Source organism: Thermomyces lanuginosus, assembly GCF_041956635.1.
Source record: "Thermomyces lanuginosus strain ATCC 200065 unplaced genomic scaffold VTN49scaffold_22, whole genome shotgun sequence".
NCBI classification, from domain to species: domain Eukaryota; kingdom Fungi; phylum Ascomycota; class Eurotiomycetes; order Eurotiales; family Trichocomaceae; genus Thermomyces; species Thermomyces lanuginosus.
In genome coordinates, this window is record NW_027192356.1 from 815,639 (window position 1) to 838,675 (window position 23,037).

Here is a 23,037-nt window from a genome sequence, read left to right on the forward strand (position 1 = left end):
AAGTTCTTTTTTTTTTTTTTTTTTTTTTTTTTTTTTTTTTTTTTTGGTTCCGAATCTCTACTGTAGTCGTATGCAGTGCCAAGGTTGCCCTGGACTGGTGGCATGTGATCGAACAATCATCCTAGAAGCAAAAGACAAATTCACAAGGGCGATGAATCGGACAAGAAAAGGGGGTATCTGGATGACCTGTCAGCTTGTATAATAGTTATTGTTAGTTATTGTAACCTGAGTCACAACATGCGGTTAACTTCGGGCTGCTGCTGATCTGTCAGTCTCGCTGACAACTCAGACCTGCTCACAGTCAACAAGGGTAACTGTAATTCACTTTTGAAAGCTGTACATAGTAATGCAGGGGATGTACTCGTCCAGAGTTGAGGAAGCAGGACATGGTCGTTGTGAACCATGTCAACCCACAGTCAGATGAGAGGAGACATCGAGTTCAGAACAGAAGCCTTGGTCCATTTTCGGCACGAAGTTCGATGCCCAAGAAACGACAGCTTCTCCGCGAGGAGATCACATACTCCAAAGCCAAAGAGTGGGAGGTAAACGTCCTCCACCGACTTGGCTACTATGGCCAGATGATCAACTTCTTCACCCATCTCTATGGCCAGCGAGAGTGGATGAAGACCGTGGTCGCTCACCACCTCGGGCTGAGATCATCGGGCGCGTGCCTTGTGGCAGAAGTAGAGGAATGGCTCTGTGGCAGCTTCAATGTTTGCATCCCCGTCACCATTGAAAACTGGAAGAATAGACAACAAGCGGGACAACGCGTCATTCTCCGATTCCCGCTTCCATATCGTGTGGGTGAAGATTTTTGCCCTGGAAATGGGGATGAGAAGATCCGATGTGAGGCCGGCACATATGCATGGCTCCAAGAGAATTGTCCAGATGTGCCGATTCCACGCTTATATGGCTTTGCCATGTCGACCGGTGAAACTGTTGATCATCTCAGTCCATAGTCACTTTGGCAATGTTGTAAACTAACCTGCAAAATAGTTTACTCGACTCGAAAACTTGCCATTTCTGCCTCGATGCTACCAACTCCTCCGTCGCCGGTTGTTATCGTGGCTCGGCTATCCAATTCCCTCAAACTATGTCCGTCACCAACTTAAGCAACGGACGCCACAAGACGGTGTGACGGGCGCCGGCTACATGCTGATTGAATGTATTGAAGAAACACATGGCACGATGCTTTCAAAAACATGGCTAGACAAGCATCAGGAGAGCAGGCTGCGCGCCAACTTCTTTCGCGACCTCTCCCGGATCCTACTCAGCATCAGCCGGATTCCCCTTCCGCGAATCGGCTCCTTTATGATCGACAATAATGGATATCTGTTCTTAACCAACCGGCCGCTTACTCTTGAGCTGCAAGATTTGGAAAACCAGAAGATCCCAACAGATGTCCCTCGCGACTGCACGTACTCGACCGTTGATTCGTACGTGGTAGATCTACTCGGCACCCATGATAATCGCCTTCGGCACCAGCCAAACGCAGTGAATGATGTCACAGATTGTGCCTGTCAAATGGCGGCTCATGCTGCGATGCGAACGATATTTCCATTGTTCTTCCAACGAGAACTTCGCCGCGGTCCATTTGTCATGACACTAACAGACCTGCATCCGAGCAATATCCTTGTGGACGATGATTGGCATATCACCTGTCTGGTGGATCTTGAATGGGCTTGTTCTCGACCCATTGAGATGGTTCAACTGCCGCATTGGCTGGCAAACAAGGCTGTCGATGAAATAGTACCAGAAGAATTTGACGTGGTTCGATCTGAGTTTATGGCCATCTTAACTGCCGAAGAGACACAAAGGTGCGGCTATTCGGAGTCTACAAAGTTAAGCATGCCGCGTCTGTCCAACGTTATGAACAGTGCATGGGAAACTGGCACATTCTGGTATACCCTGGCTCTCTTTAGTCCTACCGGTCTTTTCAATTTGTTCTACGACAGGATTCGACCCAAATTTGATGAGGGAGACCCTAGTGAATTTCCAAAGGTTATGCCATTTTTCTGGGACAAGGATGCTGCAGGGTTCGTGGCTCGCAAGCTCTCTGACAAGAAAAAGTATGACAACGAGCTTGAATTAGCTTTCCGGTAAAGTCCGTCCCGTGAGGATACTCATGTACCTACCTTAGGTACTTCCCTATGTCGTGTTTCCCGCAAAGTCTTGGCAGTTATTTCCATGGTTTCTTGGCTGGCTTCGACCTTTGTTCACGGATAATTTGTCATCTTGAAGTCATTGTTTGCTGATTGGATGGTCTTGGAAGCAAAATAAAAAGCGGCACGTTGTGCGTGAAGTTAGATGTTAGACAAATTAGTCATTGTGCCCAGAAAGTTCGAGGACAGGGAGCAATTCGACGTTCAAATGTCCACGGTCAAGGTAAAGGGAGAATATGATGATTGCGAGCGCCCATTGTTTGAATAAGCGTTAATAAGAAGCAACTTACGAACTTTTGAGAAAAGCCTCTCTGCAGTTCTCTCTTAAGTTACTGTCAATTGCACTCTAAGCAAACGATTTGAATTCTTAGCACATTGAACCGGCTAATAAGAGATGCCTTACCTGATAGTATTATCATGAACGTATGAAACTGCCCGCCATGCTTTGTACAGCTGTCTGCTGAGTCAGTAGTAGGGAATGTCACAATCTGCTTGAAGTCAGCGGATCATTTCAAAACAAAGAGTCAACCAAACAGAAACCATGGCTTTTCTACAGCAGTTCTTGTACGTCTTGCGCTTCTACTGCGCATAGAGACAGAGTACAGACCTATGCAACGTCCGGACATCCGCATAAGCCCCGTGGGGAAGAGCCAAGCGATCGACGTCCCGATCGGTCGGAAAGATCGATGGGGTCTGACAGCCGGGCCGTCCCGTCGACCAATCAAGGTCGTCAATGAACCCTAACATTGGACCCACTCCATTCACAAATCAAAGCCGAACCCTAAAAAAGCTTATCGAACCATCATCAGTAATGTTCTCTCCCTTCTTTCAAAGGAGCTACCCACCATTATTTCTTCTGTAGCGTTGAAATAGACTCAAGAATGACTAAATTTAACTATATAATCCCTTCGAACGATACCAGAGGCGTCCAAGTCCAAGGGATGAGCAAGTTATGCGGCATCCGAATAAACACGATAGTGGATTGCGCTGTCCAGGTATACAGCTTAGTAGTATCTTTACTTGTACAGAATCGAGAAATGACACCAGAGTAATACTTATGCCTATACGTACCGGTCAATATTAAGGATTTTCCTTCAAACAATCCCACAACGAGGATAACGGCGCGAACATGGTTGACAATTAGAATGCATCTTGAAGTGATTTTCCGTTGAGGCGACCTATTAGACATCAAAGAAAAATCTCTCGTAGAATAGTGCGATCTCATCAATCGTTTCAACTTTTGTATACAAAACCCAAAATTTGTCGAAAAGATCTGTTATCCGAAGGACGTTGGGAGTCTGTGAGTTACTCGACGCTAGAACATTTCTCCTGGCGAAGGTATCATTGGATCAATAGTTCTGACAAGATCTGTCTCACTAAGGTTGTATGGCCTTTGCTTTTTTTGACGATTTTTGGTGGCCCGTCCTCTTCAGGGGTGAACTCGTAGAACTCTCCCTTGTTGATAAACTTGAACTGCTGCCCATGTTTGCCCCAAAATGAAAATACCACGCACTCCGTTTTTCTCCCACGGAGTAAGTAACCGTTGAGGAAATAGGAACTCGAGAAAATTTCACGAAAGATGCGAATTATTTGAACATGTTGGTGCCTCATGAATGTCTTTGCCCAGCAATTGGATGTTAGATGGCCTCACTTCCAATTTCGGGCAGGAGCACTCACCCAACAGTGCTGAAAACACTCGGCACTGGCACCGCATCATGGTGTTGGACGGACTTTTGCAATTCAGTTCAGAGTACTGCATCTAGTAGATTATCTATACTTGAAGAATGGCATGATCCGAAGGTTGATGCCAACCGGTGACGGTGGATGAAAGTAAAATCATGAACACATGTAGGAGACTTATATACCTTCTGTCGGCTCGGTGAGCACCTTCTCGACTTGTTTAGAGTTGTCCATCACGGGAAGGAACGGTCCTGTCCTATCTATTCGTTTGCTTGGAGCAGACGAATCCATTCTTCCGTGGTCAAGGGCAGCAATCAGATTGGCCATATCGCATTCCATCAGATGCGGATGGCATTTGCGAGTGCCTTTGATTGTCGGATTCTCTCTGCTCGTGCTCCTAAATTAGGCAACCAGATGGGATGAGCAAACCGAGGAGTCTTGCAGGAAATGTATGGTTACGAAATCGCATGTGCATTAGAAATCCTACCAAGTGCAATGCGGTTGTTTGAGCCCCCTCAGAGTGATTTATCATGTGACAAGTGAGAAGGGAAGGTGCTGGGAGGTCAGGAGTATGGGCTAGGGTTAGGGTTGTCTACCCCGACCAAGGAAGGTACGGAATCTGTAAATTTACCTATCAAAATAGGCTAGACGCAGTGATTGAGAGTCAGTGAATCTCCTGCCGCTGTCATGTGTTTCATCGAAACGCGTTTGGCGCGTCGCAAATTCAGAGGCACACCCTCAGCAATCAACGCCTAACCGCTCGAATGGCTCGATCCAAGCATACGATTGATTCTTCATAGTGGCCAACTCCGCATCTGACTTCAGAGGACGCCGAAAAGTGTTCATTCTTATCCGTATTGCTGTACTAGCCACAGCCTGGTGTTACACGCGGCGACGGTATCGACATTGGATGCAGCTTCTCTGACGACAGAAGCGACGCTTGGGGGCGCATCACCAGCTGCGCGCTGAATATCATTACGGGTCAAATAATACTAATAATGCAATCAAACAACTGCTGCAGAAGTTTGAGCGGGTTTCTGGTTGACAGTTGTGGGTAACTTCTTCCGTCAAATGTCGGGGTCTCGTTTTATGAGTGAGGGGTTCAATTTCTGAATTTCGAAATTGTCTAACTGATTCTGGATCGTAGCATGCTGTGCGCAGTCGTAGTCTGTCAGTAGATGCTGTCAAAGGAATCACTGTCGGGGGATGTTGTGGACTGAACTTGATTTACAAGGATCCCCATTCGCCATAAGGGTAAATCCGTCCGTCCTTTTGAAAACTACGTTTTGGATTCCTTTCGAAAGTTGCGAAACGAGTTCACATATTCGAATTACAACTCACCGACCGCCGCCAGTGTCCCGTTGACTATGACAGAGGGAAGATGATATATGCCTAGTGCGTAGAATGCGGGTTGTGTGATGCTATCCATATTCACTGCAGTATTTTTGTAGTCCTCCTCCAAGATCAAGGATTGAACGGCCGTTCATCGACTCGGGATCCACTCGCAAGATTGGTTCGAATCATACCTATATCAGTGGGAAGAAATTGAGTTACCAGTCTAGCCGGCGGGATCACATGGATAGGAGACTGGAAACCGCCATCCACGTATACTGTGATGCCCATTTTTCATAGTCACAATCTCGTAGATCTCAGCCTTTACTTAATAATCTGTACATCCAATGCACCGCTCGTGATGATGATGAGTCCGCAGCGATTATGACTGACGGATGGGAACGCAACTATCTACATACCTCGTCCCTCCGACCTCAACACACCCTTTTCTTCATCTAGACATTGATTCTTATTCACGGGCACACCGAATCTGGAAAGTCAACATACAACTCAAAGGGGAAGTAAAATGAAACAGGCCTGAAATCATACGGCGCATCCAGTCCAACAATGACTAACAGTAACTCAAAGTCATATAATACCAGATGAAACAAAATATCATGAACAGAAAATAATGTCCGGTTACGCCAGGAAGAGAAACCACCACACCCCCCAGTGATCAATCTCATCTGTACTCCTCTAGTCACTCCTCCGCAGAGCTCGCAAGAAACCCGAGCGGTTGTTCCCTAAACTTCTCCGGCACACCATCCATGACCACGTTGGAAAATCTGAAGAGGCACAGTGAGTGGCATAATGGAGTGAGGCAGATGTTACAATATAAGGAAGGGGATGAAGATATGACTAGGTCAATCAGTGCTGGGGAAAGGAAGACACACAGAGGGATCATGACATGTCGATTGGCCATATGAAGCGCCTAGAGAAACATAGAGACAACCGCATGATTCTGAAAAAGAATCTCAAAAGGGACCCCGTCGGGCCTATACGAGACAAAAGCAAAGCCGAGCAAGACCGTCGCATAATCGATGTGTCATGGCGTTATCATCATCATCATCGCATAGTGTATCCGTTGCACTCAAATCACGGGGGGGGGTTTGGTTGGAGGGGGAAAAAAGAACACGAAAAAAAAGGGGGAATGCCAAAAGTGGGTGAAGCTGTGCCAGAACTAAGACCTGACCGCGGCCTCGTTGTCGACGGTTCCTCGCCCCGGCGATGAATCCGTAACCGAAACGGGCGATGCGTGATTCGCATTCGTCGTCGAAGGACCTCCGGGCGACCTACCTGCGGCGCTGCCGCTCCCGGAGTCGACCGAGTTCGTGTGCCCCCGGTTTTCGTCATCTTTGTCCTCCGCCGGGTCAAACATGTCGTCGTCCTCCTGTTTATCATGAAACTCAGTGTCATCGCGCAGCAGTATGATCCGGCCCTCCCGTACACTAAACTCTCTTGACCGGCTATCCATTTCCATATCATAGTCGTGAGTGCTGTCCTCAAGTTGGCGACGGTTACCCGGGCCACGGAACTCGGCTGCAAATTCGAGATTCTCAAGTCAGCTTATGAGCGGAATAATTCAGGTGCTCTCGTCAAACTTGCCGTACTCGGGAGGAGCGCAGGGCCCATCGCCTTTGGCGACGCGCTCTGCAATGGTGTTGTACCACTCCTCCTTTGTTCTGCCGTTCAGTAGGCCGACAATAATCATCGTCATGTTGTCGCATCCCACGCTCCCGGCTTCACAGTTGGACGCGAGACAGTTGTCCATCAGATTCTCGCAGATACGATGAAGCTCCTGTTTAGCGGCGATGCCTCTGCGGACGAATTCGACAACGGCTTGGGAAGATTGGCAATCCCAGATACCTAAGCCAAGCCAATGGGAAAGAGATTAACAGTCAGCTACAGGTTGAAAAACGATGTCAGACCACCGGACAAGACATACCGTCACAAGCAATGACTAGAAATTCGTCATCATCAGTGATCTCGTGAGTGGTAACATCAGGATAAGCCGTGACAATTTGTTGTTCTGGGGATAGTTCGGCGCTCTTCTTGAAGTCAAAATCGCCAATGGCTCGAGACAGAGCCAAATTTCCATTGACTCGTCCATAGTCGACATAACCTCCGGCAGCGCTGATCCGCGCTTTCTCGCCTGAACCTCGCGTTAGCCTGAAGCCACGCAGTATGCAAGCGATGTTGATGACAATACCTTCATTCTGCGGCTTATGGTCAAAAGACAGGGGCTTCGCGCGCCCCTTAACACCGAGTACCGATCGCGAGTCGCCGGCATTGGCCTAGAACCGGTCAACCTGGCGTTACGGTTGGAAAATCCCAGAGCCCAAACTTACCACCCAGATTTTATTCTTTGAAATAACCCCGACGGACGCCGTACAGCCGGACACCTCCTCTTCATATTTCGGATCTATATACGGGTAAGCTCTAGTCCCCTTACGTATGAGAGCGCAATAACGGACCTTCCAAGATGGCACGGTCCGTAGCCAGGAAACCGTCCTTGAGGGCCTGCTCGACATCACCCCTTTCGAATGCTTCCTGCCCGGCAACGATCCGATGCACGTTCTCACCGGCAAACTGCGCGACTCTGTCGCCGCCGTGGCCATCGTAGACACCGAAGAAAGCCAGCCGCTGATCGGGAGGGGTGGGTTCTCCAGTCTTGCTTCGATACCGGGCGTGCAGGTCTAGAACAGCGGCATGGGCGTCCTCCATGCTGATTCGCCAGCCCTGCATGGCTGACAGCCCGTAGAGTACGCACTCATCGTCACCGCTGGCGGACGTCTGCAATTATGCCCATCAGTCCAATGCCAAGTGTCGAAAAAAAGAGATAAGAGCGACCAGCGCGATCAGCGCATACCTTCTCGACAACGGGCTCTGACAGCGTTTGACCCATGATTCTCGTTGGTCACGGCGGCTTGATTTTACAAGGACAGAGGAGGAGAACTGGCAATGCGGCTTGGGGGGAAGGGACGCAAACTTCAAGAACCAGCGACAGCCGGAAGTCGCATCCGCAGAATCAGAGATTCGGGGCCGGAGGAGAGAAGAGGGATGCGATGGGTGGGAGAGAGCCGTGGAAGAACGACGTGAATCGTCCGCACCGAGTCTGCCGGGTAGAATGGAGGTCTTAGTCTATTTTAGTTTTTTTCAGCTCAGAGAGAGATCGATGTAGTAAGCGACCAGAAAGCGGGAGTTTGAGGATGTGGGGTGTGGCCTGTCTGGGCCGCGATCAAGTGCTCGTCGGCCGCAGGTCGGCTTCTGCGGGATTATAAGAATAGGAGACGAAGAGAAAGAGGAAAAAGAATCTAGATCACAGGGGAATAGAGATAGGTTTTGCAACTCTTCCCTTCCAGGCAAAAATAGAGACCGATCTCTCCAGCCAGAGAAAAGAGGGGGGAAAAGGGTCCTCTAGAGGTACACCGGTCCGCGGGATCGAGCGAAAATGACGAAAATGCTTGGTTGTTTACCGGAAAGGGTATGGTTGACGTTTAGGCCGTGTATTGGTATTACGGCTTCGTCCCGTTCGTTCCGGTGTGGGACGAACCAGCTAGGGGAAAATAACGGTAAGGCCGATACCGACAGCTCTCCATTTTCCAGTCGGAGATTTCGAAGGTCACGTCTCCATCGGGGGGCATTTGACAGCTTGTGGGCATATGGTCTGGAACATTTAAATACATTTGTCGCTAAGTATCCTCTAAGAATCAAGTATCCTGCTCAATGTACTCGTAGAAAAGAGCTCCGATCAGACAACCGTCAAGATCACGCTACCAGACGAAAAAGGGATGAAACAATGTGGATGCAAGAGAACGTAAAGAGGATAGACTAGACAAAAGCCAAATCACCCTGGAAACTGCTGCTCTTGCTCGAGAGTTGGCCCGACCCTTCCGTACTTTGAATCTCGTCAGTATCCGCCAGCTGCCGGTACCAGGGTCGTTTTTCCCCATCAGATTCTCGGTACTCGGTAAAGTTGTTATCAAGGGAGTCGGCTGACTCTGTCGCTGAGTCCGGAAACGCATAGCGGCTCACACTGTGGTAGCTCCAGAGTCGGGGAATCTCCTCAATCGCATCGGTGTGGCGCTTCACCATTCGGGCCCGATTGTCTGCGGTTCTGCACGTTCGCTGTGTTTTGGAGATCGGAGATGCGGGCCCCGTGGCCACCGTTGAGTTGGGCTGGCGATCTTCATACACTGGCACCGACCTTGCTGACGCGGAGTGACCCTGGCGTCGCTCATCGGCGTAGCTCGAGATAGAGCGAGCTGTATTTGCCATGCTCGAGCTCCTGTGAGCCCTTTCGAGTGAGCGACATACAGTTGACCGCCGGCTACTCAGTCGTGACGCAAACAATGGATTTCCCGAGTTGCGGTTTCGAGCTCGAGCCTGGATGAATGCGTCCAAAGAGTCTAGCTCCGGCGACGGTGAACTGGCCCTTGATACCTGCCGATTGATTCGCCGCTGACGCGAGAGAGGTCGCGGGAACATCATGGCTAAAGTTTCAATGTCGGTCTCGTCGCCCCAAGAGGTTCGCGGGAGCCGCGGCAGAGCTGCTCCAGGTGGCTCGAAGCCGCCCGCCCCGTGGCCAGCACCGCTCAGTCGAACGGGCAGCCCTGACGCCACCGAGATGCCGCTAGACTGTCGCGAGTAACGCCTTGACTTGAAGGACACTGCGGAGTCTCTGTTAATCGATCGCGGTTGGATTGGTCTGAGCGGTTCCCGTCTCGAACTCCGCCGCTCGCTCCGTCGACACGGAGACGTTTGCGTCGCCGTACTTCTTCGCTTCGGTGTTCCTTGATTTGGCTGGTTCTCGTCCGTGATAATTCCCCAATCGAATGTCGATCGAGGAGCTTGATCGTTAATCCTGGGCGTCATTTGTTCCTTACTGGTAAGAGACTCTGTTTCCCATAGCGATGGAAGCTCTAAACGAGGTAAGGAACAATCGGTTGAGCTCGACAAGCGCTGCTGTGTTCCTTGTCCCGCCGGTGCAGCTCCTTCATCTCGCTGCCCCAGACCGGAGTTCTGCATATCCGGCGACCCGGATAATTTGTCGTGGTAAACTTCCTGGTTCGCCTCAATCTTACGACGACGGCGACGAACGCAAAGAATACAGAGAAAAGTCAAGAGCGCCCCAAGAACTGCAGGGACAACAACGGCCACGGCGATAACACCTGCCTTTGGGCCGTGCGTCATCCTTCCTGAAGAGCTCTGATTCTCAACCCCACCCACATCGCTCTCAAAAACATTCAAGTTGAGATACCGCGACTCTCCAACTGACCCTCGTCGCGCGACGAGCTCTATTGAGTAGTTCTGTGGTTTTGCATCATCCGGGACGTGGCCATACAGCGTCCAACTGTTCTCATTGTACTTTGCCCAAGAAGGCGCATTGCCCAAGTCAACATCCAATTTCACGTCATCGCCGTTTAATAAGAGCCTGTCAAATGTGTATGAGAAGTCTTTCCCGATCGTAGCATTGCAGTCCAGCACCCCTTTTGAGAAGAGTTGGGACAATTTCAGCTGAATACCGAGTGTCGCTTTATCCCGGAAATGGTCCAATACGCTGACCTTGACATTCTCGCCATCAGAATTTTCCGGAGCCGTACCGCTGAGTGAGACAGTTTGATCGTCCAGCGAGAGCCACGATGGGCCGTCGAACTTGACTACTGACAGATCCTCAAACGACACAGTCTGATTATCGATCGTAAGATCATCTCTGAAATGGGGAGTGCTGAATGGCTGACCCGGGTTGAAATAGAGCGTCCTTTCCGGTGGTGTAAAAGTAAGGATGTGTTGCCCGACGGCGATATCGAAGCTAACAGTGGCCGCACTGAAACCAATCACGTCAGATGCAACAATCTTGAATTCGAACGTTTGTGGTTCAGATGGCAAAATGGAGGGAGTCATTCCCCAGAACTGGAAGTTTGCCGGATCGAACCCGATCCACGAAGGAAGGGGCGAGTTCTCGCCGGACGTCGCATAGTAGGTCGTCGTCGCGTCAGTGTTGGTAAACAGTTCCGAGGCGTTGAGATCGAGAACAAAAGCATTTTCGGGGTACATATGTACTGTTGCCGGACTAGATGTCGGCCCATTCTTGGACAACTCGGAGAGAATCGAAGATTCCTTGGACTTTGGTCCGGGTTCCTTGGACACCACCAGGGTCACGCTCATGGAGCTCGACCCGGAGGCGTCTACCGCAACTAGGAGGAACTGTGCATCACCGGTATCTTCAATTCCCGGAGTTCCATATAGCATCCGACGGGCGCTATCAATTCGGAGCCATGGGGGAGCTTCAACTAGTGTGTATGTCAACCCTACACCGCCACCGATGAACGTGCTGGGAGAGAAAGTGAACTCAAATGGTTCGGACACACGAGCGACTGGCGGCAACTGCGCATTGATTGGGTAGTTTGGAGCCAGCATCGCTGTCGCGATCGTAGCCAGTGCTAGGAAAGCAACTAAGAGTGGCATGGTGGCTTATTCCTGAATGTGACTGAGGTCGCTGTGTAGTAGTCGAGAGAGGCGCAGTAACAGAACGAGTACTCATAGCCAACTGGTACAATTCAACGACATAATCCAAAGATAATTCCAGAAGACGGACTTCCTGAAGGGGAGAAGGGGGTCAAAAGTCGGTCCATGATGAGGGCACGGTTCAAAGGATAGCCCTAGACTCCTGTCTTCTTTCCGAACTATTCATACTTGCGAGAATTCTTCAAGTCAGAGAGAGTGCATGAATCTGGCCGCGACACCGTCCTGACGCGTGGAAGACTGCTAGGTGCGCGTTCTAAGGACTACTGAGATGCTCGCAAGGGGCATTCCACACAATGGCGAGGGGAACCCCTGGCAGCACGAAAGGGAGGAAGGGCGATTGGAAAGGGTTTCCCAAACCCTGCATTCAAGGAGCCGTCAAGATCCTGATAATAAAATCATTCGGCATCTTATCCCCGCCGCCCTTAAGCATTCCGGTATTCATAAACCATGCGAATGCCTGTTCGCCCCGGCGCATAGTAATCCGGGACCTCCTCTCGCTCCAGAAAGCCGCACCGGAGGTACAATCTCCGTGCCGGTTCACGATTTTTGTCAACCCAGAGTTGAATGCACTGACAGCCTTCCTTCTGGAGTCGCTGCTGGATGTACTGCACCAGTCGCTGGCCTGCTCCTTTTCGTCGGTATGGTTCCGCGACACAAATCTTGTGCAGGAGGGCAAGCCCCTTCTGTCGCACGTAGACGGCATATGCCGCTAGAGCTGCAGGGGCTTCGTCCATCATGTAGATGACAGTTGTGTTTCGTTTTTTCCGCCATAGATCAGGAGTAAAATCGAAAGCTTCGTTTGATGGGAACGTTTTCCGTTCTATGCGAGAAATGCGTGTAAGAATGTCAATTGCTTCATTTTGCCCCAGGGAATGGAGGTCAGAAATAATCAAATTATCAGCCATGATCCGTAATTCGTGAACAAACCCCCTGCCACTGAGAATCATGAAAAATTGGCGTTGTTGGCGGGGGTGGTTGGTGGGTTTTCGCGCCGACCGCCTTAAGGGCAGGCCTACGATTAGGGCCGATAAGGGGAAGGCCGCCTCTATCAATGCCAGAAACCCAGCCCAAGCTAAGAGTGTTTTCCAAACCGTCAAATCTTTGGTGAGCAGAAACAACAAATCATTAATCCCACTACCGAAGGAATGCCATCCCAGCAGGACGACAAGCGCCAAGCAGCGCGCGAAGTCATTGACATCCTCCACGAAATCTCAACCCTTTTGGTGCGCGTCGGCTTCTCTCAAACTTAACAATCAATCGCCCTGGTTAACAAATGCAGAACACCCATCTTGACCGCACCGAGCTGTCGCTATGCGTGTCTTTGATCGAGAACGGTGTCAAACCTGATGCGCTTGCGGTACGTTGCTTGTCGCGATCGCTGGGGTTCGCCGCTGATGGTTTTCACGTCCCAGATTGTTATTCAAGAACTGCGAAGAGAAGCAGCCGCTACACAAAGAGCGGGTGACCGGTAACCACGTGTCTGAAAGGCAATCGTACGGTCATTTACGTTGATGACTTCAACTATCGGGAATCACGATCATACTACTACAATTAAGTAATGCGGATAAGGTATTTCGAAGAGTTACACTGCCCGGATCACACTCGAGTGCTTCACCAAGGGATATCTCAAACACAAATCCGATCCTTAAAATGCCCACTCCTTATAATGGAACGATAATCGCTTCGTGGCACCTCCTCCCTATTTCTTAGCGCTTGATCCGAGGTCCTCGGCCATCGCCTCTGCCGTGGCTTTTTTGACCCGATCCTCATCCGTGCCGGAGTCTTTGTTCTTCGTCTCCCTTTCATCCTCACTGTCTCCCAGACTGAACGGATCGTTGTCGTTTATTGGAGACGGGTCAACTGTGGATAGCGGCTGCCATTTGCTCGACTTGCCGCCGCTCGGGGTTCGTTTGGGCTGCCCTCGAGCATCCAATGTGTCATTGATCGACTCTGGTGGGCCCTCCTGGAACGCGACCTTTCTCCGTTCTTGCGAAGTCGACTGAGAGGAGGGGTTGCCTTGCGGTCTCGGCGGCCGCGGCGGAACTACTGTCACTGTCAGTGCGATCGAAATTGTATCATAGGGACTGAGTATCATACCTGTTGTATCCTCCAATTCCAGGGCAGCAAAGTTATCACTGATGATTCGAGGGTCTTCATCGTATGGCTCACTACGACGTCCCGATTCTCCGCTCCGTCTAGGTCGACCGTCCCCTCGCCAGCGCTGGTAATGGTCGTCATCCTCTTCGTCCGTTTCTTCACCGTCCAGTTTCTTCTTCAGACTCTGCACCCACGCATTAACTTTGGATTGCGTCTCCAAAAAGCCCTTGCGGATGTTTTCACGGATGATTGGCAGCTCATCTATCGGAGATCAGGTCAGCTGTCTGAAGTTGATTCGATCGGGGAAGAGCCGGCATACCCTCGAAGAAGTTTGGCTCCCGCTCCTCCTCTTCGTAGTCATCATATCTCTGCCGGCTTCTATATCCACCCTGCTGGGGATGGTGATGCCGTGCAGGTCCATTGTAATGTTCCGCCAATTGACGAGCGAGGCGTTCATCCTGCTCCAATTGCGACCGCGTCGTGGATGTAACAGGTCGCGGTGGTTTCGCCGGAGGGGGAGGCGGCAGTTCCGCTTGCGCTTTCGGATCCGTCATGCCTGATAACGGACATTAGTACCACATACTGTCAACCACAAGGCATTGCGAACCGTACCCAGCAGTGCATGGAACGACCGTTCGATATTGTAATCACTTGCAGTCAAAACAGCTCTGATCACGGCAGCCTCGACTGTGGGAAACGCCTCCTTGAGCGTTTCCTCTGCCTGCTGTCGCGGACTCAACGGACGGGGCGGCTTTGGCGGGGGAACTTCAGTCTTTGGGGGTGACTGTTGGGCCGGCGTCGAAGAAACGCCAGTATCATGGTCATCGTCAAAGTCCAGTGGCCGCGCTGTGGTTGGCGACTCCGGTTTGGGACTGGTTAATCCGCCAGCGGGCGTGTTCTGCGAGTTGGATTCATCAGCAGGTTGCAGTTGATAACACGACGAGAGCTCCCACGTACAGTGCCTGAATCTGCCATGGCTGTCTTAACAAAGATGGCTTTGAGCGAACACAGATGAGTCAGGGCAATAATAAAAAGGTCGTTCTGAAAAGTAGAAGCCTAAAATCCCCACGCCTGGGATGCGTTCATGTGCTGATCCCAATTCAACATGCGCCACACCAACGTGGAGGCCGAAGATAGCTATGCTTATGTAATCAATATCTTCACAGACAGCAGCTTTGGATTCTAGAGTCGATTAGAGAAGTCAGAATCCAGTTCTATAGTACTTTCGCTACCTGTCCATTGCTGCGCATCAATGTGCTCACTGAACGCTGTCAGTCCTCATGGCAGATGACTCGGGATTGTCGGCGGCGTTCATCCCATCCCTGTATAAGCCGCCAGCACTCCTGCCAATTGCTCGACACAGGGATAGCTTATTATATCTTGTCGAGACATTCCCAGTGACCATTGTTGTCGGTCAGACGGGCAGTGGGAAGACGACGCAGCTTCCACAGTACCTTGACCAGGCAGGATGGACCGCCGACGGGAAGGTCATTGCTATTACTCAGGTGTGTCACTCGAAGTTTTATTGTTCAGAGAACAGGCTGACAGATCACAGCCGCGGAGGGTCGCAGCAACTACAGTAGCCCGGCGGGTAGCAGAAGAAATGCGCTGTAATGTAGGCGAGGAAGTGGGCTACTCGATCCGATTTGAGGATGTCACGTCTGCGAAGACGAGGATCAAGTTTCTCACAGATGGCATGCTGCTCCGCGAAGCATTGGTTGACCCGCTTTTGTCACGCTATTCTGTTATTATGGTTGATGAAGCCCATGAGCGCTCTTTGAGCACTGATGTCTTGCTGGGCATTCTGAAAAAGATTCGCAAAAAGCGGCCTGAATTGCGGATCATTATCAGCAGCGCGACACTGCAGGCTGAGGACTTTCTTCGTTTTTTTGCCGGCGACGACAAGAAATTGTCAGTTGACGGCGAGCAAGAAGAATTAGGCGGCGACATTGGCCGCATTATCAGTCTTGAAGGGAGAATGTATCCCGTGGATATCCTCTACTTGGAAACCCCCGCGGAGGATTACATTGAAAGAGCCGTCAAAACTGTTTTTGACATACATACTCAAGAAGGAGATGGTGATATTTTAGTTTTCCTGACCGGCCGCGAAGAGATTGAAAGAACCGTTCAGATGATCTCCGAGCGGGCCGCAATGTTGCATCCAAAGGCCAAGACATTGATGCCCTTGCCCTTGTATTCTGGCTTGACAGTTGAGCAGCAGATGTATGTCTTCGAACCCACTCCAGAGAATGCACGCAAGGTCATCGTCTCAACAAACATTGCGGAAGCCTCTGTGACCATTGACGGGATCGTCTACGTTGTGGATTGCGGCTTTGCCAAACTCCGAGCATACAACCCACAAACCGGAATCGAGACACTAACCGCAGTCCCCATCTCAAAGGCATCTGCCACGCAGCGAGCTGGACGGGCCGGCAGAACAAAACCGGGGAAATGTTTCCGGCTGTATACCCAGCAATCCTACGAATCTCTGCCAGACACCACCGTACCGGAAATTCAGCGCTCGAACCTTGCTCCTGTTGTCATGCAGCTGAAGGCCCTAGGAATCGACAACATTGTACGATTTGATTTCCTGACATCACCTCCAGCCGAGTTAGTCATCCGCGCACTGGAGCTGCTGTATTCCCTCGGCGCCGTGGATGACTATGCCAAGCTGACCAAACCTCTCGGGTTCCGCATGGCCGAGCTGGCCCTGGAACCCATGATGGGCAAAGTGCTCCTCAGTGCGGCCACGTTCGGATGTCTTAGCGAGATCCTCTCTATTGCCGCAATGGTCAGCTTGCAGGGTGGTATCTGGGTGCAGCACGATGGCGGCGAACGGAGTGCAGCCGAGAGCTCACGGAGGAAATTTGCCGTCGAAGAGGGGGACCATCTGACCTATCTTAACGTCTACCATGCCTTTGTCACCAAGGGCAAGAAGGATGCGAAATGGTGCCGAGATCACAACCTAAACTACAAGTCGCTCACCCGTGCTGTTAGCATTAGGGCACAGCTGAAACGCCACCTAGAGCGTTTTGGGTTGTCAGTGGATGAGAGTCTGTCCGGCTTCAAGACCCAGGCGGACCCGGACAAGCCAGAAAAGATCCGAAGATGTCTGACAACCGGATTCTTTGCGCATGCCGCGAAGATGCAGCCTGACGGGACGTTTCGGACTGTTAGTGGGGGCCTAACTCTTCATGCTCATCCGAGCTCGTTAATGTTTGTAAGTATTCTTTCGTTCTACGTGGGTGATCATTGGCACAGGCTAACAACTTTTTCGTAGAATCGAAAAGCCGACTGGGTCATCTTTCATGAAATTCTTGAAACGGGCGACAAGATCTACATTCGCGACATCACAAAGATTGAAAGGAATTGGCTAGTAGAGTACGCGCCCGACTATTATCGGATGCGATAGATTTTCTTCGGCTGTACATTAAAGTAGTCGTGTTGGCCGAAAATGGCGCAATGCATGACCGGCGATGATAGGCCGGATCCGGGCTCCGCTGCTGGTCCTTCGGAGTGTGTCTCGCGCACAGGTCAAGGTCTGATCAAACCCAATCCAATCAGTCCAAGCCCGTTCTTTGTAATCCCTTTAAACGGTGAAGTTCGGTGCCGGACTCGATGATGCGTCGACCGAGTTCTGAGGAGCAAGGAAGAAACGCTCCGTCAACGTGCAGTGCCATCAGCTCTGCACGGCCGGCTGAATGCCTGCGCACAGCGCCATCCCCAGTAAAGGAGATTGTGTGCAACATTCGATTTGAAGGAAATTTCCACGAACGCATCATCGTCATATCTTTTCTACCACCTCTGCCGCTTTTCCAGCCCTCTCGGCGAGCCCCATCGATGTCGCAAGAGCGCGCGGCGCCGGATCAGTGCTGCTTGATGTTTCCTCGCCGCCGACGCTTTCTCCCTGAAGACGTAGTAAGGTCCGCAACGCGTCCGAGTAAACGTTCGCCATTTCACCATTGCGCCATCGCTCTTCCTCCTGTTTAGTGTTGAAGGGAATCTTCAGTTCCCACGACGGGTCAATGTTGCTGCTCCCTTCACCGTCCTTCATTTCCACGTCCTCGTCATGGCCGTGATGACGAGGACGTGTTCGTTGCTCTTCCTCCTCGTCCAACCGTCGCGCCTCCTCATCCTCCTCTTGAAGCGCCTTTTTCAGCGCATCAGCATACGACTTTGCCGCATTCCGGGGCGCTTCGCGGCGCAGCTGTGCGACCGTTGTCGTTAGGGACTCCAGTTGCGCATAGAGCGAGGTAACGCGCGACGCGAGTTCCGTATCATATGGCTCGTACTCGACAGTCTCTTGGGCAGTAAACGCAGACGGGAAGGGAAATGGTTCGTTGCTAGCGTTTTTTGACCCTGCTTCTCTGGGGTGGAAATCGAGACCGTTGATACTGATGGACTCGGACGCGTAGGTGAATGTTTTTTTGATAAACTGCCACCAAAACTCAGTAATGGAGCAGCGGAATTGGGGCGTGGTCTCCGTACCTCGTCAACAAGCTCCTTTACGCGTTCCTTGAGGGGATCGTTATCATTCGCGCTCGGCGGGAGATGTAGGTCCAGCTTCTGACGCGCTTGGGCTACCGCATTGGTGTAGAGATACGTCAGATCAGCTGGCGACTGTAGCTCAATTTTTCGATAATGAGGAGCCTGCATCTTGCATTGGACTATTCTGCATTGGAATTACAGAGGGACTTGGGATATGAAATTGGCTCGCAGTTGTTTATCTCTGCGGAGTTCAGTTTTACGTTAATGTCGAATTTGGATTAGTGTAAAATATAGCCTGAAAACTAGCTTTGATAGGAAGTTACCGGTATTTCTGTAACTACTCTTCAGGTTAGGCGTGTAATCCCACTGACGTGAGCGGTGAGCCCTGAGCCCATGACGGCATGGCGCTCGAATATCTCCGCCTTGATGCTCGTGACCATCTGAATCAAGAGCCATGGACTCATGGCAAAGCATGGTATTCTGTGATGATGTTCGCATCTTGATCTTCACACATATTGCGATCAATACTCATCAAAGCATGACCTCACCCACATGGCAGAGTGTAAACAATGGCCACGGAGAGCGAACGCGCACCTGCAATCGGCCTTGTTGACAACACACAACCGGATTCCCTGAATCGGGAGGATACCCGTGGTGATTCTCTCTTTGGAACATCATCCTTGAAGGCACGTCTGACGAGACACTCTGTGAGGAGTGGTCTCGCGAGGCGAAAATACGCAAAATGGCAGCCAGGGAGGCTGGGCATTCCGTCAGCAGATGGCATTGAATCCGAGTCCTCGGCAGCCGTCGTAGGAGAACCCTTGACGCCGGGACGATCATTGGAAGGAGATTTCTTCGATGGCAGATCAGTTGGCGTGACTTCATCGACTGGGCAGGTTGGTAATGAGGGAAACGTCGGCAATCCGCCGGCTTCATCAAGGCTTGATATTCTCTATGAGAACCAGCGAGGGTGGTGGATCTTTGGAGTCCCCCTTTTTTCCCACCGCTCGCTTCTACAGTTCGATCCACCGGCTTGGGTAACCGGCGATCACAGGGAGAGCCCCGTGGATGTGACAAACGCAGACGTCCCCGATCCCAGCTGGAAGTGGGTATGGCCGTCGTGGTATGTCGACATGTCTGGGGATGTCGATGAGGAAGGGTGGCAGTATTCGTTCGCTTTTGGGTCACGGTTTGCCTGGCATGGCAACCACCCATGGCCCCGCTCATTTGTTCGTCGAAGACGTTGGGTCCGACTGCGGGCTAAGAAGCAGGTGCGGCCGGGAGCTGAGCCATGGGATCTCAGTGAAGATCAAGCCACCGTACTTACCAACACTTTTACGAATGGAGGCTCCGCGACGCTCTATTCAGCAGCGACTTCCGCCCATGACGGGCGCAGGGATTCAGGATTCGCGGTGACAATGGAAGGTCCCGAGGATATCGCCTCGCTGTTACGGGAGCTGAAAAGAGCAACTGTTGACCGGGAACGAATCGTAATGTTGAAGTATTTCATTTCCCATGGCGGAGAGGAACTACACTACCTCGAGGAGAAGGTGTGCAAGGCTCCTGCCAGTGAAGGGTGAAGGGTGAATTGCTCACACAATGCAGGCTTCCGATATTCTGAGAACCTTTATATTCCAAACATCACGCTGGCAATTCTGGAGAATACTCCAAACTGAGGCTGAGAATGCTGGACATCAGGCTGCAACGATGTCGACTGATAAAAGTCGTAAGCAGGACGCACTGGCCATGCAACAACGACAGGACACTTTGGTCAAGGCAACCGCTGCTGTCAGAACTTTGATTGAAGGCTACGAGATTTTTGATGTGATCGAGGAAGAGCACCGTACGCGCTCGACACTTCATCGTCTAAAAGGATCCGCAAAGTGGCCAGAAGCGATCCATGCTCGTCACATTGGCGAGATCAAGGGCATTCCAGCCGCCGCTAAAATTGGAAAGGAGGGGCATATTTACCAGGGAGAGTCAACTTAGTACTTAGAATTTCATTGTCCATATAAGCTCCTCCAAAAGATTCATTCGAACCTTAAAGCCATGTCGCATATGCGAGTTCAGCCTCTTCGCAATAGGGTTAGGGCTGATTACTAAGCCATCCAAGCTGCTACGGCGCACGGCAGGGACCACAATTGCAGTTAGTCCAAATTTCACCGTCGTATAGCAGCCTGGTTTTCGCATCATTGTCAATCAATTGCAACAGCGCAAAGCATTGTCGGGACCTGGGCTGCGCTTGGGACCGCCGTCCATGTCCCGTTGTCTTTCCTTTGCATCCTTATGTTCACACGCGGCTGTCCCTGTCTGAGAAGCTGCAAGTTGTCTTCCTTCTTGGACAGTGTTCCGCCCTCGGCCGACGACCCTCTTTATTTCCTGTATCCTCGCTGGACGGCGTCTGTGCTTGCGTCGCGGTCATTGGCGCATCGGGATTCGTTTTTTCAACCGCGAAGACCGGCCGGCGAGCGTCAACAGCTTCACTACTCACATTCGCTGAACTCGGAAAGACCGTCCGTCACTACTCCGGTCGCGCAATGGCTATCGAGCAGGCGTTTGAGCAGCTCCACTGCGATTGGAAAGGAGAATGCCTCCAATTACCAGGATCCTCTGCCAGCTTCGAGCAATGACCCGCTTCAGGTTGCTGGCAAAGGGAATACAAATGTAGGGACGTCGACACCTCTTCCCGCCAATCGGCCTCTCATTCGCAAGGTATTTGTCCGGAGGGAGAAGGCTTCGGTACTGCGGCAAAAGTTCCTTGCGCGGGTTAAGGCGAGGGAAGATGCTAGATTAAATGCAAAGAACTATCCTCCACGCGAACGAGAAAAGCTTCGATATCGTCGATATGTAGCGGCATACCGACGAAGTAAAGGACGAGATGTGACTCCGGTCCATTGGGTTGATCTCATGATGATGCTGGAAGGTCTACAGGATAGGCAGGCCCCGGTCAACTCGGCAGCAACAGTGCACGAGCAAATTTTGGTTCCGGAAGTGACGGTCGTGGCGATGTCTGGATCTGTACGTGGGCGTGAGAACATTTGGCGTGTCCCTGTTCGGAGTGGCTGTGAAATCCGCGTGCTAGACTCAGAAGACAGCGAAGGGATATACCGCAAGGTCATCCTCTCCGGCAGCGAACGCGCAGTGGAGATGGTCAAGAAACAGTTTCGAGAATTCGAGGAGCGACGAATGCACAACCAACTCGACATGAAGGTTCCTGCACTACCAATTCTCCCGTCAATACGAGCAATGAAGAAGAGAGGCCTGCCTGTTCCCTTAGTGCGCGGAGTTTGGTACCTAGAGTGGAATCCCACGCATGTGGACCCGAACGAACGGCGGCCCTTGTGCAGTGTTCGCGAGTTTGCACATTACGTCGAGGAATTGACGAGGTCAGAGCCTCCAAAACCTAGAAGACCTGCCGATGCATTTCAGCATTATCACCGCGTTCGGCGGGCCTTGCTGCGTCTCTTCTCCATGGAGAAGAACGAGCGACTGTTTTCGACGGATGCGCTCAACAGCGCGTTGGAGTATCTCTGCAGCAAAGAGCACCTCTCAGCAGCGCGCGCAATTCTGGCGAAAGCGGAGCATGTGGCGTCGACGGACTCGTTCAACATCCTCCTTCGTTCCAGCGCAAAGCGTCAGGATATGTGGTTTTTTCGGTACATTTTGTCGTCGATGGATCGGCTGAATGTCCCTGCCAACGGGGAAACCTGGATTGCGCTGCTACAGTGTCTGCTCTCACCGGGGCCGAAGATGCAGGTCATGCGGCGCATGCGGGAACTGGGGTATCTAGAGGAGCCGCGGATACTTCGCCAAGTCCTTGAGGATGTGATTGGGTTACTGTACTCCCGGCACGTCAGAAAAGGAGGGGACCTGCGCAGCTTCATCGATTCGATCGAGCAAGCGTACGGAACGGAGATGGTCTCATCGACACTGCTGAATCGAATCATCGAGCACCAGCTCGTACAGCCGAACGTTGAGTTCCTTAAGCAGATGATGCAGATCTTCCGGGAGAAGGAGCTGTGGGTGGACACGCAGACGCTGAATTTGATCTGCCTGTCTTTCCGGGACATCGACTCGCTGCTGGAGTTTTTCCTGGAACACGTGCGGTACCACCCAGAGTCGTTCAAATCGCCCAACTACGGCAAGATGTTCAAGCTTGCATACGAGGGCCAGTACTACAACACATGCCGAGTGCTCTGGCGATACGCATGCATGGAGGAGGCCACAACCAAGGAGATGCGGCAATGGGTGCGTGTCTCGCTGCTCGACCGGACCGAGTACCCACGACGCAGCCAGACGACGGCGCACTGGCGGCGCACATTCGGCCCCCTAGTGGTCGGCGTGCAATACCACCAGCGCAGACCCGACGGCAACCCGCTACCGCTGCTGGGGGATGCCACGACGCTCGTCCCACCGATGTACCGGGACAACCCGGTTCTGCACCTGCTCGACGAGAGCCCTCGATGGGGTCCAGACCCGAAAACGCGCGAATCGCTGGCCAACCAGCTCGTGCTGGACGACCTGCGACACTCGGTGCATTTCTACCCCAAGCTGCCCCTGCAGATCATGCTCGATGCGGCGCTCCGGCTGGACCGTGACGATGCGCAGTGGCGGCCGGAAGCCGTGGAAAAGAAACCCGTGGTCGAGTTGCTCAAGACGGCGATCCGGGTACCGGTTCGACGGAAGGGGTGGAATATGATGAAGAACCAACAACCCGACTCCCAACAACCATCAGCCATGTAAAGAATCC

General features: G+C 51.7%; 11 protein-coding genes across 11 annotated transcripts; 5 read left to right on the forward strand and 6 right to left on the reverse strand.

Annotated features, from left to right (window-relative positions):
- Positions 1–479: 479 nt before the first annotated feature.
- VTN49DRAFT_1230 (uncharacterized protein) lies at positions 480–2,103 on the forward strand (the record flags this gene model as incomplete). The annotated part of the gene is made up of 2 exons (XM_069408823.1): positions 480–938; positions 997–2,103. The coding sequence occupies 2 exons, from the start codon at positions 480–482 to the stop codon at positions 2,101–2,103; spliced, it is 1,566 nt and encodes a 521-aa protein (XP_069270270.1).
- Positions 2,104–5,647: 3,544 nt separating this feature from the next.
- Positions 5,648–5,860, reverse strand: VTN49DRAFT_1231 (uncharacterized protein; the record flags this gene model as incomplete). The annotated part of the gene is made up of 1 exon (XM_069408824.1): positions 5,648–5,860. The coding sequence occupies one exon, from the start codon at positions 5,858–5,860 to the stop codon at positions 5,648–5,650; it is 213 nt and encodes a 70-aa protein (XP_069270271.1).
- Positions 5,861–6,354: 494 nt separating this feature from the next.
- VTN49DRAFT_1232 (uncharacterized protein) lies at positions 6,355–8,079 on the reverse strand (the record flags this gene model as incomplete). Its single annotated transcript, XM_069408825.1, has 8 exons — positions 6,355–6,564; positions 6,622–6,713; positions 6,780–7,040; positions 7,120–7,326; positions 7,384–7,468; positions 7,523–7,596; positions 7,649–7,967; positions 8,044–8,079. 8 exons carry the CDS (start codon positions 8,077–8,079, stop codon positions 6,355–6,357), a joined length of 1,284 nt encoding a protein of 427 aa, XP_069270272.1.
- A 926-nt stretch (positions 8,080–9,005) lies between these two features.
- VTN49DRAFT_1233 (uncharacterized protein) lies at positions 9,006–11,642 on the reverse strand (the record flags this gene model as incomplete). Its single annotated transcript, XM_069408826.1, has 1 exon — positions 9,006–11,642. The coding sequence occupies one exon, from the start codon at positions 11,640–11,642 to the stop codon at positions 9,006–9,008; it is 2,637 nt and encodes an 878-aa protein (XP_069270273.1).
- Positions 11,643–12,124: 482 nt separating this feature from the next.
- VTN49DRAFT_1234 (uncharacterized protein) lies at positions 12,125–12,436 on the reverse strand (the record flags this gene model as incomplete). The annotated part of the gene is made up of 1 exon (XM_069408827.1): positions 12,125–12,436. One exon carries the CDS (start codon positions 12,434–12,436, stop codon positions 12,125–12,127), a length of 312 nt encoding a protein of 103 aa, XP_069270274.1.
- Positions 12,437–12,847: 411 nt separating this feature from the next.
- On the forward strand, positions 12,848–13,174 carry VTN49DRAFT_1235 (uncharacterized protein; the record flags this gene model as incomplete). The annotated part of the gene is made up of 3 exons (XM_069408828.1): positions 12,848–12,925; positions 12,982–13,059; positions 13,115–13,174. The coding sequence occupies 3 exons, from the start codon at positions 12,848–12,850 to the stop codon at positions 13,172–13,174; spliced, it is 216 nt and encodes a 71-aa protein (XP_069270275.1).
- Positions 13,175–13,401: 227 nt separating this feature from the next.
- Positions 13,402–14,774, reverse strand: VTN49DRAFT_1236 (uncharacterized protein; the record flags this gene model as incomplete). The annotated part of the gene is made up of 5 exons (XM_069408829.1): positions 13,402–13,745; positions 13,800–14,060; positions 14,119–14,355; positions 14,412–14,697; positions 14,757–14,774. The coding sequence occupies 5 exons, from the start codon at positions 14,772–14,774 to the stop codon at positions 13,402–13,404; spliced, it is 1,146 nt and encodes a 381-aa protein (XP_069270276.1).
- A 305-nt stretch (positions 14,775–15,079) lies between these two features.
- VTN49DRAFT_1237 (uncharacterized protein) lies at positions 15,080–17,211 on the forward strand (the record flags this gene model as incomplete). Its single annotated transcript, XM_069408830.1, has 3 exons — positions 15,080–15,304; positions 15,355–17,019; positions 17,080–17,211. 3 exons carry the CDS (start codon positions 15,080–15,082, stop codon positions 17,209–17,211), a joined length of 2,022 nt encoding a protein of 673 aa, XP_069270277.1.
- Positions 17,212–17,583: 372 nt separating this feature from the next.
- On the reverse strand, positions 17,584–18,455 carry VTN49DRAFT_1238 (uncharacterized protein; the record flags this gene model as incomplete). Its single annotated transcript, XM_069408831.1, has 2 exons — positions 17,584–18,234; positions 18,288–18,455. 2 exons carry the CDS (start codon positions 18,453–18,455, stop codon positions 17,584–17,586), a joined length of 819 nt encoding a protein of 272 aa, XP_069270278.1.
- A 401-nt stretch (positions 18,456–18,856) lies between these two features.
- VTN49DRAFT_1239 (uncharacterized protein) lies at positions 18,857–20,276 on the forward strand (the record flags this gene model as incomplete). Its single annotated transcript, XM_069408832.1, has 2 exons — positions 18,857–19,837; positions 19,893–20,276. 2 exons carry the CDS (start codon positions 18,857–18,859, stop codon positions 20,274–20,276), a joined length of 1,365 nt encoding a protein of 454 aa, XP_069270279.1.
- A 297-nt stretch (positions 20,277–20,573) lies between these two features.
- VTN49DRAFT_1240 (uncharacterized protein) lies at positions 20,574–23,030 on the forward strand (the record flags this gene model as incomplete). The annotated part of the gene is made up of 1 exon (XM_069408834.1): positions 20,574–23,030. The coding sequence occupies one exon, from the start codon at positions 20,574–20,576 to the stop codon at positions 23,028–23,030; it is 2,457 nt and encodes an 818-aa protein (XP_069270280.1).
- Between the last annotated feature and the right edge of the window lie 7 nt (positions 23,031–23,037).